General features: G+C 56.3%; 1 protein-coding gene across 1 annotated transcript in view; it reads right to left on the bottom strand.

The window, feature by feature from the left end:
* Window positions 1–1,842: 1,842 nt before the first annotated feature.
* Window positions 1,843–13,060, bottom strand: part of LOC119849184 (alpha-2-macroglobulin-like protein 1) — a 58,636-nt gene continuing 47,418 nt past the window's right edge. Inside the window, exons 28-36 of the mRNA XM_043503269.1 lie at window positions 12,054–12,210; window positions 9,683–9,894; window positions 9,203–9,418; window positions 8,935–9,059; window positions 5,839–5,929; window positions 5,352–5,420; window positions 4,813–4,915; window positions 4,041–4,082; window positions 1,843–3,704 (exon numbers count right to left, since the gene is read on the bottom strand). Coding sequence (XP_043359204.1) covers window positions 3,670–3,704; window positions 4,041–4,082; window positions 4,813–4,915; window positions 5,352–5,420; window positions 5,839–5,929; window positions 8,935–9,059; window positions 9,203–9,418; window positions 9,683–9,894; window positions 12,054–12,210 — 1,050 coding nt within the window. The 3' untranslated portion in view covers window positions 1,843–3,669. The remainder of the gene's footprint in view (window positions 3,705–4,040; window positions 4,083–4,812; window positions 4,916–5,351; window positions 5,421–5,838; window positions 5,930–8,934; window positions 9,060–9,202; window positions 9,419–9,682; window positions 9,895–12,053; window positions 12,211–13,060) is intronic.

The raw sequence follows: 13,060 nt of genomic DNA, 5'->3' as shown, positions 1-13,060 counted from the left end.
TTTGTTGCAAGGATAGGTTCCTGGGTTAGTGGTTCTGTTGTGTGGTGTGTGGTTGCTGGTGAGTATTTGCTTCAGATTGGGGGGCTGTCTGTAAGCAAGGACTGGTCTGTCTCCCAAGATCTGAGAGAGCGATGGCTCGTCCTTCAGGATAGGTTGTAGATCCTTGATGATGCGTTGGAGAGGTTTTAGTTGGGGGCTGAAGGTGATGGCTAGTGGCGTTCTGTTGTTTTCTTTGTTGGGCCTGTCCTGTAGTAGGTGACTTCTGGGTACTCTTCTGGCTTTGTCAATCTGTTTCTTCACTTCAGCAGGTGGGTATTGTAGTTGTAGGAATGCATGATAGAGATCTTGTAGGTGTTTGTCTCTGTCTGAGGGGTTGGAGCAAATGCGGTTATATCGTAGCGCTTGGCTGTAGACAATGAATCGAGTGGTATGATCTGGATGAAAGCTAGAGGCATGTAGGTAGGAATAGCGGTCAGTAGGTTTCCGATATAGGGTGGTGTTTATGTGACCATCGCTTATTAGCACCGTAGTGTCCAGGAAGTGGATCGCTTGTGTGGACTGGTCTAGGCTGAGGTTGATGGTGGGATGGAAATTGTTGAAATCATGGTGGAATTCCTTAAGAGCTTCTTTTCCATGGGTCCAGATGATGATGCCTCTAGCTTTCATCCAGATCATACCACTCGATCCATTGTCTACAGCCAAGCGCTACGATATAACCGCATTTGCTCCAACCCGTCAGAGACAAAACACCTACAAGATCTCTATCATGCATTCCTACAACTACAATACCCACCTGCTGAAGTGAAGAAACAGATTGACAGAGCCAGAAGAGTACCCAGAAGTCACCTACTACAGGACAGGCCCAACAAAGAAAACAACAGAATGCCACTAGCCATCACCTTCAGCCCCCAACTAAAACCTCTCCAACGCATCATCAAGGATCTACAACCTATCCTGAAGGACGAGCCATCGCTCTCTCAGATCTTGGGAGACAGACCAGTCCTTGCTTACAGACAGCCCCCCAATCTGAAGCAAATACTCACCAGCAACCACACACCACACAACAGAACCACTAACCCAGGAACCTATCCTTGCAACAAAGCCCGTTGCCAACTCTGTCCACATATCTATTCAGGGGATACCATCATAGGGCCTAATCACATCAGCCACACTATCAGAGGCTCGTTCACCTGCGCACCTACCAATGTGATATATGCCATCATGTGCCAGCAATGCCCCTCTGCCGTGTACATTGGCCAAACTGGACAGTCTCTACGTAAAAGAATGAATGGACACAAATCAGACGTCAAGAATTATAACATTCAAAAACCAGTTGGAGAACACTTCAATCTCTCTGGTCACTCGATCACAGACCTAAGAGTGGCTATACTTCAACAAAAAAGCTTCAAAAACAGACCCCAATGAGAGACTGCTGAATTGGAATTAATTTGCAAACTGGATACAATTAACTTAGGCTTGAATAGAGACTGGGAATGGATGAGTCATTACACAAAGTAAAATGCATCCGATGAAGTGAGCTGTAGCTCACGAAAGCTTATGCTCTAATAAATTTGTTAGTCTCTAAGGTGCCACAAGTACTCCTTTTCTTTTTACTTGATGAAGGAATCCATCAGCTATCGCATCTAGGAAAATCTGAGCCCTATTATTATTACTAGCACTGGTCCTCCAGTCTATATCTGGGAAGTTAAAGTCTCCCATGATCACGCAGTTTCCATTAGTATTTACTTTATTAAAGACATTAAAAAGGGCTGTATCCATATCCAAATTAGATCCCGGAGGTCTATAGCACACCCCAAGCACTATCGTAGGAGTACATGGGGAAGCAAACAGTGAAACAAACTTTTCAGCTTTAACTTTTATGAGGAACTCGCACACTCTTGTCAAAATGTGCTGGGATGTTAAAAATAAGAACCTTATATTGCCTTCCTGTGACTTCGGTGTAATCATACACCTATAAACAATGAAATGTATGGGGTGGGGGGGAGTCCATTTAAGTTACATGTAGTCCATGGGTGAGAAAATCATGTATCTGAAATATGGCTGGGGGTTTGTAGGCAGCCCAGAAGTGTGCCGGGGCAGAGGTAGGGGTGTGACGGCCTGCAACAGCAAGGTGGGGGGGGGGGGCAGAAAGGGCAGAGTAGGGATGGAGCCTTGGGCAAAAGAGGCAGGGCAGGCTCCCCAAACGGGGTTTGGGGGGGGTGCACACACCACCCATGCCTTTGCACCTTCTCTCACTCTCAATTTCAGTCACTCCTGGCTCTTTTCCACCAACTAGGCGACTGCTTCCTCTAAGCTCAGACACCCTCCCTCTTTCCCTCTGTGGCTACCTCCCCATCTACTCCCTGTTCCAGGGCAGCTGGCCCCTTGAAATGAAGCAGATCCAGCTCCCCTTGCTAGAACAGGGGCTCCCAGTGTGGCCAATTAAAAGAGTGGGGCAGCACCTGGGGCTATGGACAGCAAGGCTGGCAGTAAGGACGGGATGCTCATGGAGCAGGAGGCAGTGAGAACGTGCTGGGGGAAAAAAGGACGCCAGGCAAAATGCCCTGGTAGGTGATGCTCTGTCAGAGGAGCACAGAAGAATCTGCGAAAAGCCCTGAAGCAAGAGGGACTGAGAGGCAAAGGGGGAAATCCCTGAGCACAGGCTGAGGATTTGTTTTGTGGGTTTTGCTCATGTTTGGGAAATAAAATGGCATGAAAAAAGATGCTGGGCGTGGCAGCGGCTCCTCCATGGGCTGGGGACAAGCCAGCACCTTACATGTCCTTTGCCTCCAAACTCCGGGACTCCACTCTGTTGCCTTCCTCCCCTGGCTGGAGGACAGATTTGCTAAAGAGCTCGGCAGCCAACCTGCACCTGGCATGCTGACTGCGGAGAAATCTGGCCACATGTTGGTATATAAATGGAGCTGGGTTGGCCTGGAAATTCTGGCCTTACTCTCTCCTAGATCCTCCCCGCAACTGTGGGATTAGTGAAAGGTGAATTGGCATAAAGCACAGCTTCCGAAAGCCCCTCTCCGGGACTAGAGATAAACTGAGTGACCGCTTCCGTAGCATGACATACAATTGGGGATGGGGGGGATGGGACAGCAAGGGTTGCTCTTTGGGACCAGGTAGCTGAGGCTGAGAACTACTAACTCGCTGCATGGGTGAAATGAAAAGGGTTGCCAAAGCCACCACAGAGGGGGCAAAGGAGGGGGTGGTCACCAGGTGCTGACACAATGAATGTGACCAGGCTCTAGACAGTGAGTCAGGCAGGGGCCATGGGTGCTCTGTCCATTCCAAGCAGTGCAGTTAGTGAGGGAGCAGGCCAGCAGCTGGTCCTAGCTGGGTAGGTCTCTGCCCAAGGTGTCCGTTTGCTTTGCACTAATCTCCCGCCGTCCCTCTCATTTCCGTGGTGAATTGTCACAGGAGCAGGTGGGATGTTTGCAGAGAGAACGGGGAGGCATTGGCCGAAGAAAGTGCTACAAGTCCATGTCTCAATCGCGGGGCTGCAGCCTCCTTCCAGCCCAGGGCCAGGGGATAGGGCAGATGGTCTGGGAAGCAGCAGCTGAGATGAAGCCTGTCCATGCCCCCCGCCCCGATCCTGGGGTGTCTGGCTGCCGGCGGGGTGCTCTCGGGAGGGGAGGGGACTGCCAAGCAGGGGTGGGGGCTTCAGCGGGAATTTCCCATTGTGTTGGCATCAGGAGCTTTAAACAAACACAAACATCCCCTGAAACAGGATCAAAATCACCCCCCCACACACACCTGCAGACACCTGTAGACATGGACCCCCCAGAACTCTCCCAACCCCAACAAAGACTCTCCGCACAGTCACCCCCCGCCCTCAAGACAGATTCCCTTGTACCCCACATAAACCCTTCTCCCCAGATGTCTCTCCACACACACATATGGTCCTGGTGGGTTCCATGCTTCCATCTTCCCCTCCTTTGCCATCTACAACACACACAGACCTCTCCAGCCCATGGACTCGCCCCACCCATAAAGCTGTAGGGACTGGAGTTGTGTGGGTGCATCACACCTACCTGAGCCGCAGGGGGCGCTGTACTCAGCCTCTGTGTGTTCACCTGCAACAGCAAGGGATGTAAGGAATGGAGGAGAGACCCAATGGGGGGGATGTGAACCCCCTTCCCTAATCCCACCCAGGCAGAGTCTGTTACCCCAGTACCAGGGGATCCCTCCTGTAGGTCTGACTCCTAGAAGGGAGTGGGAGGTCTCCCCCAGCTGTCTGAGAGGGGCTGTACACTCTCTCCCATCCCCCATCTCCAAGTGAGTCAGACAGGCCCAGCAATCACCACTGAGTCACCCCTCAAAACGCTCATGGAAACCATCCTGCCAGCTCCTGGGCCCAGCACAAAGGGTTCTGGGGGCATCTGAGGAGCTGGATGGCAGGGTAAATGTGGGGGATGCTGAAGGGGCAGGACTCGGCTGCTCCTGCTGGGACGGCCCCAGTTACACCAGCCACACCCTCCACACTAGCCCGATGAGCACACGGCTCCTGTGTCCCTCGCGGTGAGCCTACCCCAAAGATCGAGCCCGGGAAGGCTCTGACCTGAGTGGGATTTATGGGAATGGGGCACTTGGAACCTGGGGAGATTTCAGTGATCCCACGCCCTGAGTGTGACACAGAGCCCACGAGAACAGCTGTAATGGGGGTGGAGCCAGCACAGGACACGCCCACCCAGCCACTGACTATGCCACAGAGCATTGGGGTGGAGCCAGGACAGGACACCCCCTCTGCAGCCACAGACGGCACCATGGGGCCCACGGGAACAGCTCTACTAGGGTGGGACTCACCTGTCTCATAGTAATCGTACAGCCTCACTGGGGCTGCTCTGAGATTCTTCACAGGGAAATCCTGCTCCAGGGAGAAGGTGAAACTCGCCGCCTCCTTCGTCAGCTACCAAGAGAGCGACAGAGCGAGCGCCTGGGCTGAACATCTGCACTGGCAGCTCTCACCCCCTCCTCCCCGAGGCTCGGACTAGCCCAACCCACTTCCTTCTGCCCCTGCGGCCTGGAGCAGTGAGAAAATGCTCCCCCCGAATCCCTGTTCCACCCCCCTGCAAAATGTGACCCCTTTCATCACACTCAGGGCCAGCTCCAGCCTCCACAACCCTGAGCTCCCCGTCACTCAGTTCACGGCCCTCCCTGGGGTTTAGCTGAGTCTGGTCCCATCTCCCCATCCTTTATGGATTTCACTTGGATTTCAGTGACCCCATGCCAGGTGTGTGACACAGAGCCCACGAGAGCAACTGTAATAGGGGTGGAGCCAGGGCAGGACATGGCCTCCCCGTTCACACCAGGCCCCCCTGGAGCCCCGAGCCACCTGCACTCACCTGGTCCAGATAGAGCGTCACCTGGTCGTTCTGCACCTCCAGCCTCTTCACCAAACGCTGCTTCTCCAGCTAGGAGCAGAGGGAGGAAACGGCTGAGCCAGGAACGGAGGGGCTGGGGCCAGAGTGTCTGCTCTGCTGGGGACTGGGATGGGGCACCAAACGCCCCCATGGCCGAGGGGCCTGGCTGCCACCCCCCATGTCAGTCACAGCTGAGCACTGGGTGTCTGCTGGGGGAGGGGTGAGTCTAGACATGGGTGTTCTGTTCTGGGGGAGCTAAGCAGGGTCAGGACCTGCTCAGTGACTGGATGGGAGACCCAGGGCTGCACAGTGACCCGCTGCAGGGGGCAGAGCTCTGCAGGGGGAGCTCCCCCTGGGGGTCAGAGCTGCAATCTGTGTTCTCCTGGGGGTCTGGGCTCTCCCCCCATGGATCAGCCCCTGGTTTCATGCTGTGACTGGCCCGGCCTGTTCTCCTCCCTGGGAAGCTCACCTGCCGCAGGGAGCTCTTGACAGGGGTGTAGCCAGAGGGTAGCTTGGCCTCGATGATGGCCATGTTGGTGACTGAGCGCTCCCCGCTGTACCTGCAACAGGAGCCGTGTGCTGAGGTCGGGGTTTGCTCTGGATACAGACCCCAGGGGATGGAGGGGGAGGGGAGGCCTCCCATCTTCTCAGACCTGCCGGCGTCTCTAATGCCCTCTGTCTGCCCTGGGCTGTGAGCCAGGGCATCTGGGAGCTGCTAACTATCTCAAAGCATCCCCCACGTCAAACCTAAAGCCTAAAGTGTATCATGTTAATTCTCTAAAGCCCTTTTATTCCAGAGAATTAAAAGATTTTCAGTTTGCAGCCCAGGGAGGAGATGACGTTGAGTGGCTTGAAGGTGTCTACTACAAAGGAAAAAGTGATGGTGGCATGGAAGAGGTGAACCTCTCCATGACCCTTGGGTGTATGTAGCGCCAGCAGATCAAGTAGCTGTGCACCAGGATCGCACCAATGTTCTCAGCCACCCCAGGACAGATCGAACAGGCATACTACTCCATTGACACAGGTAATGCTCACCCAATTGGAGCCCAACCTTACCGGGTTGCTCCTCAAGCCAAAATTGCTATAGAACGGGAGATCCAGGACATGCTACAGGTGGGTGTAATCCGCCCCCTAACAGTGCATGGGCATCTCCAGTGGTTCAAGTTCCCAAACCAGATGGGGAGATACGCCTTTGCGTGGACTACCATAAGCTAAATGCTGTAACTCGCCCAGACAACTATCCAATGCCACACACAGATGAACTACTGGAGAAACTGGGACAGGCCCAGTTCATCTCTACCTTAGACTTAACCAAGGGGTACTGGCAGGTACCGCTAGATGAATCCACCAAGGAAAGGTCAGCCTTCACCACACATGTTGGGCTGTATGAATTTAATGTGCTCCCTTTCGGGCTGTGGAATGCACCCACCACCTTCCAGAAACTTGTAGATGGGCTCCTAGCGGGATTGGGAGAATCTGCAGTCGCCTATCTTGACGATGTGGCTATATTTTCGGATTCCTGAGCAGAACACCTGGAGCATTTCCAGAAGGTCTTCGAGCGCATAAGGGAGGCAGGACTAACTATTAAGGCTAAAAAGTGTCAAATAAGCTTAAACAGAGTGACTTACTTACCTTGGACACCAGGTGGGTCAAGGAACTATCAACCCCCTACAGGCCAAAGTGGATGCTATCCAAAAGTGGCCTGTCCCAAAGTCAAAGAAACAGGTCCAATCCTTCTTAGGCTTGGCTGGATATTACAGGCGATTTGTACCGCACTACAGCCAAATCACCGCCCCACTGACAGACCTGACCAAAAAGAACCAGCCAAATGCAGTTCAATGAACTGAAGAGCGTCAGAAGGCTTTTAACTAGCTTAAAGCAACAATCATGTCTGACCCTGTGCTCAGGGCCCCAGACTTTGACAAACCGTTCTTAGTAACCATGATACATCGGGATGGGGGGGTGGGGGAAGGCTTGGTTTGTGCTCTTTGTTTATGTGTTTTCTCAGGAGGCAGAAAGGAACCAGGTCAGACAGAAATCCATCTCCTTCTCAGCATGCTGCCTCTCTCTTTCCTCCTCCCCCAACTCCAAGCACCTAAAGGCCATCTGTCTTTCATGTTCTTTCTGTCTCTCTTCAGCTTCCAATCTGGCTAATTCTAATTTCTTTTGGACCTCACTTTCTGTCATCCTAGCCTTCATGTGCTTAGCTAAGCCTAACCCAAGAGCTAGAAAGACAAAAAAAAAAAAAAAAACACTTGGGAATTCCCTTGCAGGAAGTTAATTACCCTGCCCTTAGGCAGAGAAAGAAAAACTCCAGCTGCTCTCAGCTTAAAAAAAAAAAAAAAAAAAAAAAAAAGGTGTCCTTTAAAAAAAACCTCTCTGCTCTCCAAGTAGCCAAAAGGAAAAAAAAAATTGTCCTTTTAAAATCCTAAGCTCTGTGCTTTTGATTCAAAATGATCCCTCCGCGCTGCCACCATGTCAGGGTTCCCTCCCCACTCTGAACTCGGGTACAGATTTGGGGACCCGCATGAAAGACCACCTAAGCTTATTTCTACCAGCTTAAGTTAAAATCTTCCCCAAGGCACAAATTCCTTCCTTGCCCTTGGTATTGCTGCCACCACCAAGTGATTTAAACAAACATTCAGGAAGGGTCACTTGAAGCCCTATTTTCCCCAAAATATCCCCCCAAGCCCCTATACCCGCTTTCCTGGGGAGGCTTGAGAATAATATCCCAACCAATTAGTTAGAAAGGGAGCACAGACCCAAACCCCTAGGTCTTAAGGACACTGAAAATCAATCAGGTTCTTAAAAAAAGAATTTTATTAAAAAAAATAAATAAATAAAAGAATCACCTCTGTAAAATCAGGATGGAAGGTAACTTTACAGGGTAACAAAAGATTTACAACACAGAGGAATTCCCTCTAGGCAACTTCAAAATTACAAAAACAGGAATACACCTCCCTCTGGCAAAGGGAAAATTCACAAGCTAAAACAAAAGATAACTTAATGCGCCTTACCTTGGTTACTTACACTTTTTGTAAGATTAGAGACTCATTTCAGGATTGTTTGGAGGAGATGGATTTCTGCCTGACCTAGTGCCTCCTGAGAAAAACACACAAAGAGCACAAACCAAGCCTCCCCCCCACAAGCTTTTAAATTATCTTCTTTCTCCATTGGTACTTTTGGTCAGGTGCCAACCATGTTATTTGAGCTTCTTAACCCTTTACAGGTAATGGAGGAATTTTAGGCTACCCTTAGCTGTATGGTTATGACAGCCCCACTAGCCCCCAGCCAGCCCTGAGCTCCCCAGGCAAGGGGCCCTGGCCCCAGGAGTGTCTTGGGAGCCGACTGTGTGTTCTAGATCAGCCCTGGGACCAGCTCTTTAGTCCCTGGCACATTTCAAGGGGCCCCCTGCCTCTGCCCCAAGGCCTGTGAGAGGATGGCTCCCCCGGTGATTCCAGCCATGCAGTGGGGTGGCTCTGCCCTGGCCATTTCCCCACTGCCTGGGGCCTGTCCCTGCCCCCGGGAGCTCAGACTCAGATGGGTGGGGGGCTGGGGCTCATACCGGGCGTGCAGGACGAGGCTGAAGTGGGATCTGGCGCTCTCGGTGCACTCCTTCGGCTCCGTCTCCACCCGCAGGTCAAAGGTCACGGCGCTCTTTGGGGGCGGCACGTTGTAGCGCAGAGTCAGCTGGGAGGAAAGCAGGAGGGTTGGGGCAGAGCCTGCTGATCAGCAGATCAGAGCCTGGGCCCAGAGCCCGGCGCCATGGGGCAGTGCCAGGGCACAGCCAGTCACCGCTGGGCCGGCTGGTCCCCAGGGGCCCCTGCACTCACCTGCACAAAGACACAGCCCTCGCCGCTGGCCCGCACCGTGTACTGCCCGGGGATCTCCTGCAGGGCCGCTCGCTGCAGCACCAGCCGATTGGCGTTCTCCACGTGGAATTGCTGCCGGGCCCCGGCTTGGGAGCTCACTGTCACCGACACAGCCCCGCTCGTGCTGTACGTCAGGGCTGCGTATTTGGCCAGGGCCTGCAGGGCCACCACCGTGTCCTGGGGAAGGAGAGTCACCGAGCTGCTGTCACGCTCTGGGGAGAGGAGCCCGGCTCAGACTCACTGCGGCAGCATCGGGACCCGCCGGGGCGCTGACACCGGGACCCCGGCTCCCGGCCCCTGAGGGCAGGGGGCTCTGCACCCAGGACTCCCTCTCCCAGGAAGGGCCCAGCTCAGCTGTGGAGATGCAGCCCCCGGGGGGCTCCTGGCCCCTTCCTGCACCAGGGCCCCGGCGCTGGTTTGCCCCAAGGGCAGGGGTGTTACCTGTGTGGAGGCAAAGCCCCCGTAGGGGTTCTGCTGCTTGCTGAGCCAGCGGACAATCTGGGCGGCAGTCGCCATGTCGGCTGCAGACACATTGGGCAGGGAGAGATAGGCCAGGAGCACGTACGCCATCATCTCCACCTCCGCCGACGGGGCCTGGTTCCCATAGGGGCTGGGCAGGGCCTTCACCTTCCTCTCCCAGTGGAGCTGTCCCCCTAGGAAAGGGGCCGAGGGAAGTGCAGCCCCATGGCTGCAGTTACAACACAGTGGGTCACCTGTTTGCTTTCCAAAGGGGCCCCAGGGGCTTCCCAGGCCAGAGGGACGCCTGCTCCTCACTGAATGCAGCCACCTCGGGGGCAGGACACGGCAGCTGATTCAGAGCGCACAGGAGGGCTACACAAGTGTAACACGATGCCCCTGCGTGGGTCGTCAGCAGGGATTGAACCCTGGCCCGCTGGCTCGAAACCCCTGAACCGCTGGTATCTGAGCTAAAAGCTGAGCCCAGGTGGGTCACCGGATCCAGACGACCCCTAAGCCTCTGGGGTGCAGCCACTAGAGGGGGGCAGAGATCCCCTGTGTTAGTTTGGGCCCCTGCCCAGAGTCTGACCCAGCCAAAGGGCATGGGGCAGAGCGGATGCTGGGTTAACACCCCCCTCCTGAGTGATCCCTGGGGCCTTGAAGACGGGACCTTCACCCGAGGGCTGTTTCAGGCCAGTGTCCAATGGGCCCTCGGTGCGCCCCTAGGAGCACAGCTCAGTCTGAGCTCAAATGGAGCCGGTGAGAAGCCCTGATGGGGCGCATGGTGCAGACAGGGTCGCACCCAGAGGCCTCCTCCCTGCCCAGCCCCTGCTCCAAGAACTGGTTTATGCCTAGTGCCGCCACTGCCAGAGGGGGGCAGAGAGCCCCTGAGTGAATGTGCAGCCCCCTGGGGGTGGGAGCACGAGGGGAGCACAACCCAGCTGGAGGACAGGGGTTGGAGCTGACATCGGGTTATCACCCCCGTCCAAGGGGTCCTAGGGACCTCGCAGATGGGTCCTGTTACCCAAGGGCTGTTTTACCCCAGTGCCTGGCGGCCCCTCCCCCAGGAGCAGAGCCCCCACCTCTCCTTTCTCTGGGGCAGGACCCAGGTACTGCTCCCAGCACTTCTTACCCGCCTCGGGGCGGGGCAGGAGGCGACACACACAACTTGCGGGCACAGACCAGCTCCAGCCGCCGCGCCAGGGCTTGGAGAGAAGGGACTTTTCATCTGAGCCAAGACACGACAGAGCTGCCCAGACCATGCAGGGGGGGGACGTCTCCCCAGGGCCCATCAGGAACCGAGCGCGCCAGGCCTCAGCTCCCAGCACGGCTCAGTCTGAGCTCGAATGGAGCCGAGGAGACGTACAGAGATCACTGGGGCGTGTTCATGACGAGTGTGAGGGACCCAGCTTGGGAATCCCAGGCACCACACAGAGGGCTCCTTCAGCTCAGCACCGACGCGGGGCAGCACCACCTCCTGTGTCCCCAGCCATGGTCCCAGTGGGCCTCAGGCCTCCCATGGGACCTCCTGCCCTATGGGGAGCTGACCCCAGGCTGCATAGCTCACACCGGGGGCAGGTCTGAGAGCGGCACAAACCCAAGGGCATTTGTGCAGAGAAAGGCTAGGGGGACTGGAGCTGGGGGATGAGTAGCCTCCCATGGGTCCATGGGGGGCACATGCCGCAGACAAAGGGGCACCCAGACACCCCCTTCCCTGTACAACCCCCTGTCCCAGGGACAGCAGGGCCTAGCCGGCTGCCAGCCCAGTGCACTCCGTTCCCCTCTCAGTACTAGCTGGGCCAAGCAGAGACTCGGGCAGGGACTCCCCCGCTGGGATGTCCCCAACACAGGATGGGTGCTGGGATCCTGCAGCATCTCCCCAGGGCTTGGTTACAACCCATTCCCCTTGGGAGCTGCCTACACAAGGCCCTGCGCCACAGGCTCTGAGCCCACTGGACCCCATCACGATCCTGGCCTCGGGTGCTTTACAGGGCTGGGCGAGACATGGGGCTTTGCCCCTCTAGGTTCTCAGCTCCGATCCCCACAGCCTGGCAGCGACCCAGACTCGTCCCCCTTCACTCTGTGCGCTGGGCTCTGGGAAATGGCGGACCGATCTCACTCCAGGTCTGAGGGGACAAGTGTCCCCATTACAGAGCCCAGCGTGTCGGCCCCTCGCTGGCAGCCTCAGCAGAGACCACGGACTGACTGGGCCATGGAGACCCAGCTCCCCTGCCAGGCTGAGAAGGCCCCAGGGCAGGGGTGACACCTGGGTGGGCAGAGCCGTGGGGGGCAGCTGGCCCTGCCATGTCGAGAGGCTGGCAGCGAGGAGAGCACTAGAGCGAGGTGCTGCCGGTACCAGCGCTGACGCTGTGCTGGGCCAGGCTCTGCAGAAGGGCGCCCCGCAGCTCCGTGCTCCCCGCCAGCCCGAAGGCGTAGGCCAGCAGCGCCTGCGTGTAGAGGTCACTGGTGCTCGACTCTCGGAGGCACTGGAGGGCCCTGGTCATCATGGGGTCCTGGGACGGGGGAGACACCGAACAGACTCCCCGTCAGGCTGAGCCGGCCAGAGGAGACACCCTGCGCCTGGGGCCTGCGGACGTCCCCCGGCTACCACCCCATGGGGCCTTAACAATGCTCCACCAGGCAGGCATCTGTCACCTCCCCTGACCCATCCCTCCCCACCACCACCTGTGCCCTGGGCCCATCTATAAACAGCCCACCCAAGCCATGCCCAGAGCCAGAGTTGCAACCGGACCCAGGAACTGACTGAGCTGCTGCATCTTTCTGATGCCCTGACTCCACTGTCCCCATCCCAATCTCTCCCTCACCCGCTTCCCAGGACCAACCCCTCTCCCCACGGCCCCCAACAGCACCCCAAATCCCTCCCTGGTACCAACCCCCCCATCTCACCCCAAATCCCTCCCTGGTACCAACCCCCCCACGACTCCCCCATCTCACAGCAAATCCCTCCCTGGTACCAACCCCCCCATCTCACCCCAAATCCCTCCCTGGTACAAATCCCCCATGACTCCCCCATCTCACCACAAATCCTTCCCTGGCACCAACCCCCCCACAACTCCCCCGGCTCCCCCCAATCTCATCACAACTCCCCGGCTCCCCCCAAATCCCTCCCTGGTACCAACCCCCCACAACTCCCCCATCTCAACCGAAACCCTGCCCTGGCATCAACCCACCCACAACTCCCGCATCTCACCCCAAACCCTGCCCTGGCACCTACCCACCCACAACTCCCCCATCTCACCCCAAAACCTTCCCTGGCACCAACCCCCCCCCACCCCCATGTCTCACCCCAAACCCTTCCCTGGCACCAAACTCCCACGACTCCCCCATCTCACCCCAAACCCT

This window comes from Dermochelys coriacea, chromosome 27, assembly GCF_009764565.3.
Source record: "Dermochelys coriacea isolate rDerCor1 chromosome 27, rDerCor1.pri.v4, whole genome shotgun sequence".
Classification (NCBI taxonomy): domain Eukaryota; kingdom Metazoa; phylum Chordata; order Testudines; family Dermochelyidae; genus Dermochelys; species Dermochelys coriacea.
The sequence above is the reverse complement of the archived record's forward strand: the minus strand, read 5'-3'. Positions and strand labels throughout refer to the sequence as shown.